Here is an 898-nt window from a genome sequence, read left to right as displayed (position 1 = left end):
ATGGCAAAAGTGAATTCTACCTTCTTGGGGACAGGAAGTGGTCACACAGCAGATTTACTCTGTGGAAGGTCGGCTGACTACACTTTTGCGCATGGGTATTTTCCCATGCTTGTGTGTTTCATTACTGTTTTGGGAGGTAGGTAGCGGCTTTTATTTATTATTATTTTTTAAAACATTTTTATTGATTTCAGAGAGGAAGGGAGAAGGTTAGAGGGAGAGAGAAACGTCAATGATGAGAGAAAATTGTTGATCTGCTGCTTCCTGGAGGCCCCCTACTGGGGATCGAGTCTGCAACCCGGGCCTGTGCCCTTGACTGGAATCAAACCTGGGACCTTTCAGTTCACAGGCTGATGCTCTATCTACCGAGCCAAACTAGCTAGGGCTAGGTAGCAGCTTTTAAATCTCATCTTTCCTCTACCTTTTCAGCCTTTGTCAGTGCAGAAAGTACGCATAACTTCATCAAGAGAAGGGTCCCATGCAATTATAAGATGTGAGTGAATGCTGTCAGTCTAGCTCCCTGTAACTACAATAGCATCTACACTGTGTTCCTTTACTTGGTGACGCTGGCTGAACACAGCAGTGTGGTAGGCACAGGGGAAGAAGACAGCCTTTAACCTTAGGGAGCCCTCTCCTGGGGCAGTGGGCAAACAGATCATCACAATGCAATGTGCTCAGTGTAATGAAAGGCATGGTGGACCATCTCTATGCAGGAGGCCTTACACTGCCTGCCTATACCTGACCAAAATAGGCGGGATGAGGGGAGGGCAATTGGGGCAAATAGAACCTAGACATACGGTTCACAATTTGCATAGATGGAGTGGGAAGATGAACCACCCATCCCAACCCCTGCTGAGGAATTAGGAAAGGCTTGCGGGGGGCGGGGGGGCTCTTAAACAGT

The 898-nt window shown here is 47.8% G+C and overlaps 1 protein-coding gene across 1 annotated transcript in view; it reads left to right on the top strand.

Moving 5' to 3' along the window:
* The window catches only part of SLC9C2 (solute carrier family 9, member C2 (putative)), a 46,594-nt gene continuing 45,696 nt past the window's right edge, over nucleotides 1-898 (top strand). The window contains exon 1 of the mRNA XM_015566070.1: nucleotides 1-136. Coding sequence (XP_015421556.1) covers nucleotides 1-136 — 136 coding nt within the window. The remainder of the gene's footprint in view (nucleotides 137-898) is intronic.

This window comes from Myotis davidii, unplaced genomic scaffold (genome assembly GCF_000327345.1).
Source record: "Myotis davidii unplaced genomic scaffold, ASM32734v1 scaffold580, whole genome shotgun sequence".
In the NCBI taxonomy this organism is placed as follows: domain Eukaryota; kingdom Metazoa; phylum Chordata; class Mammalia; order Chiroptera; family Vespertilionidae; genus Myotis; species Myotis davidii.
This window is presented reverse-complemented; position numbering and strand designations above follow the sequence as displayed.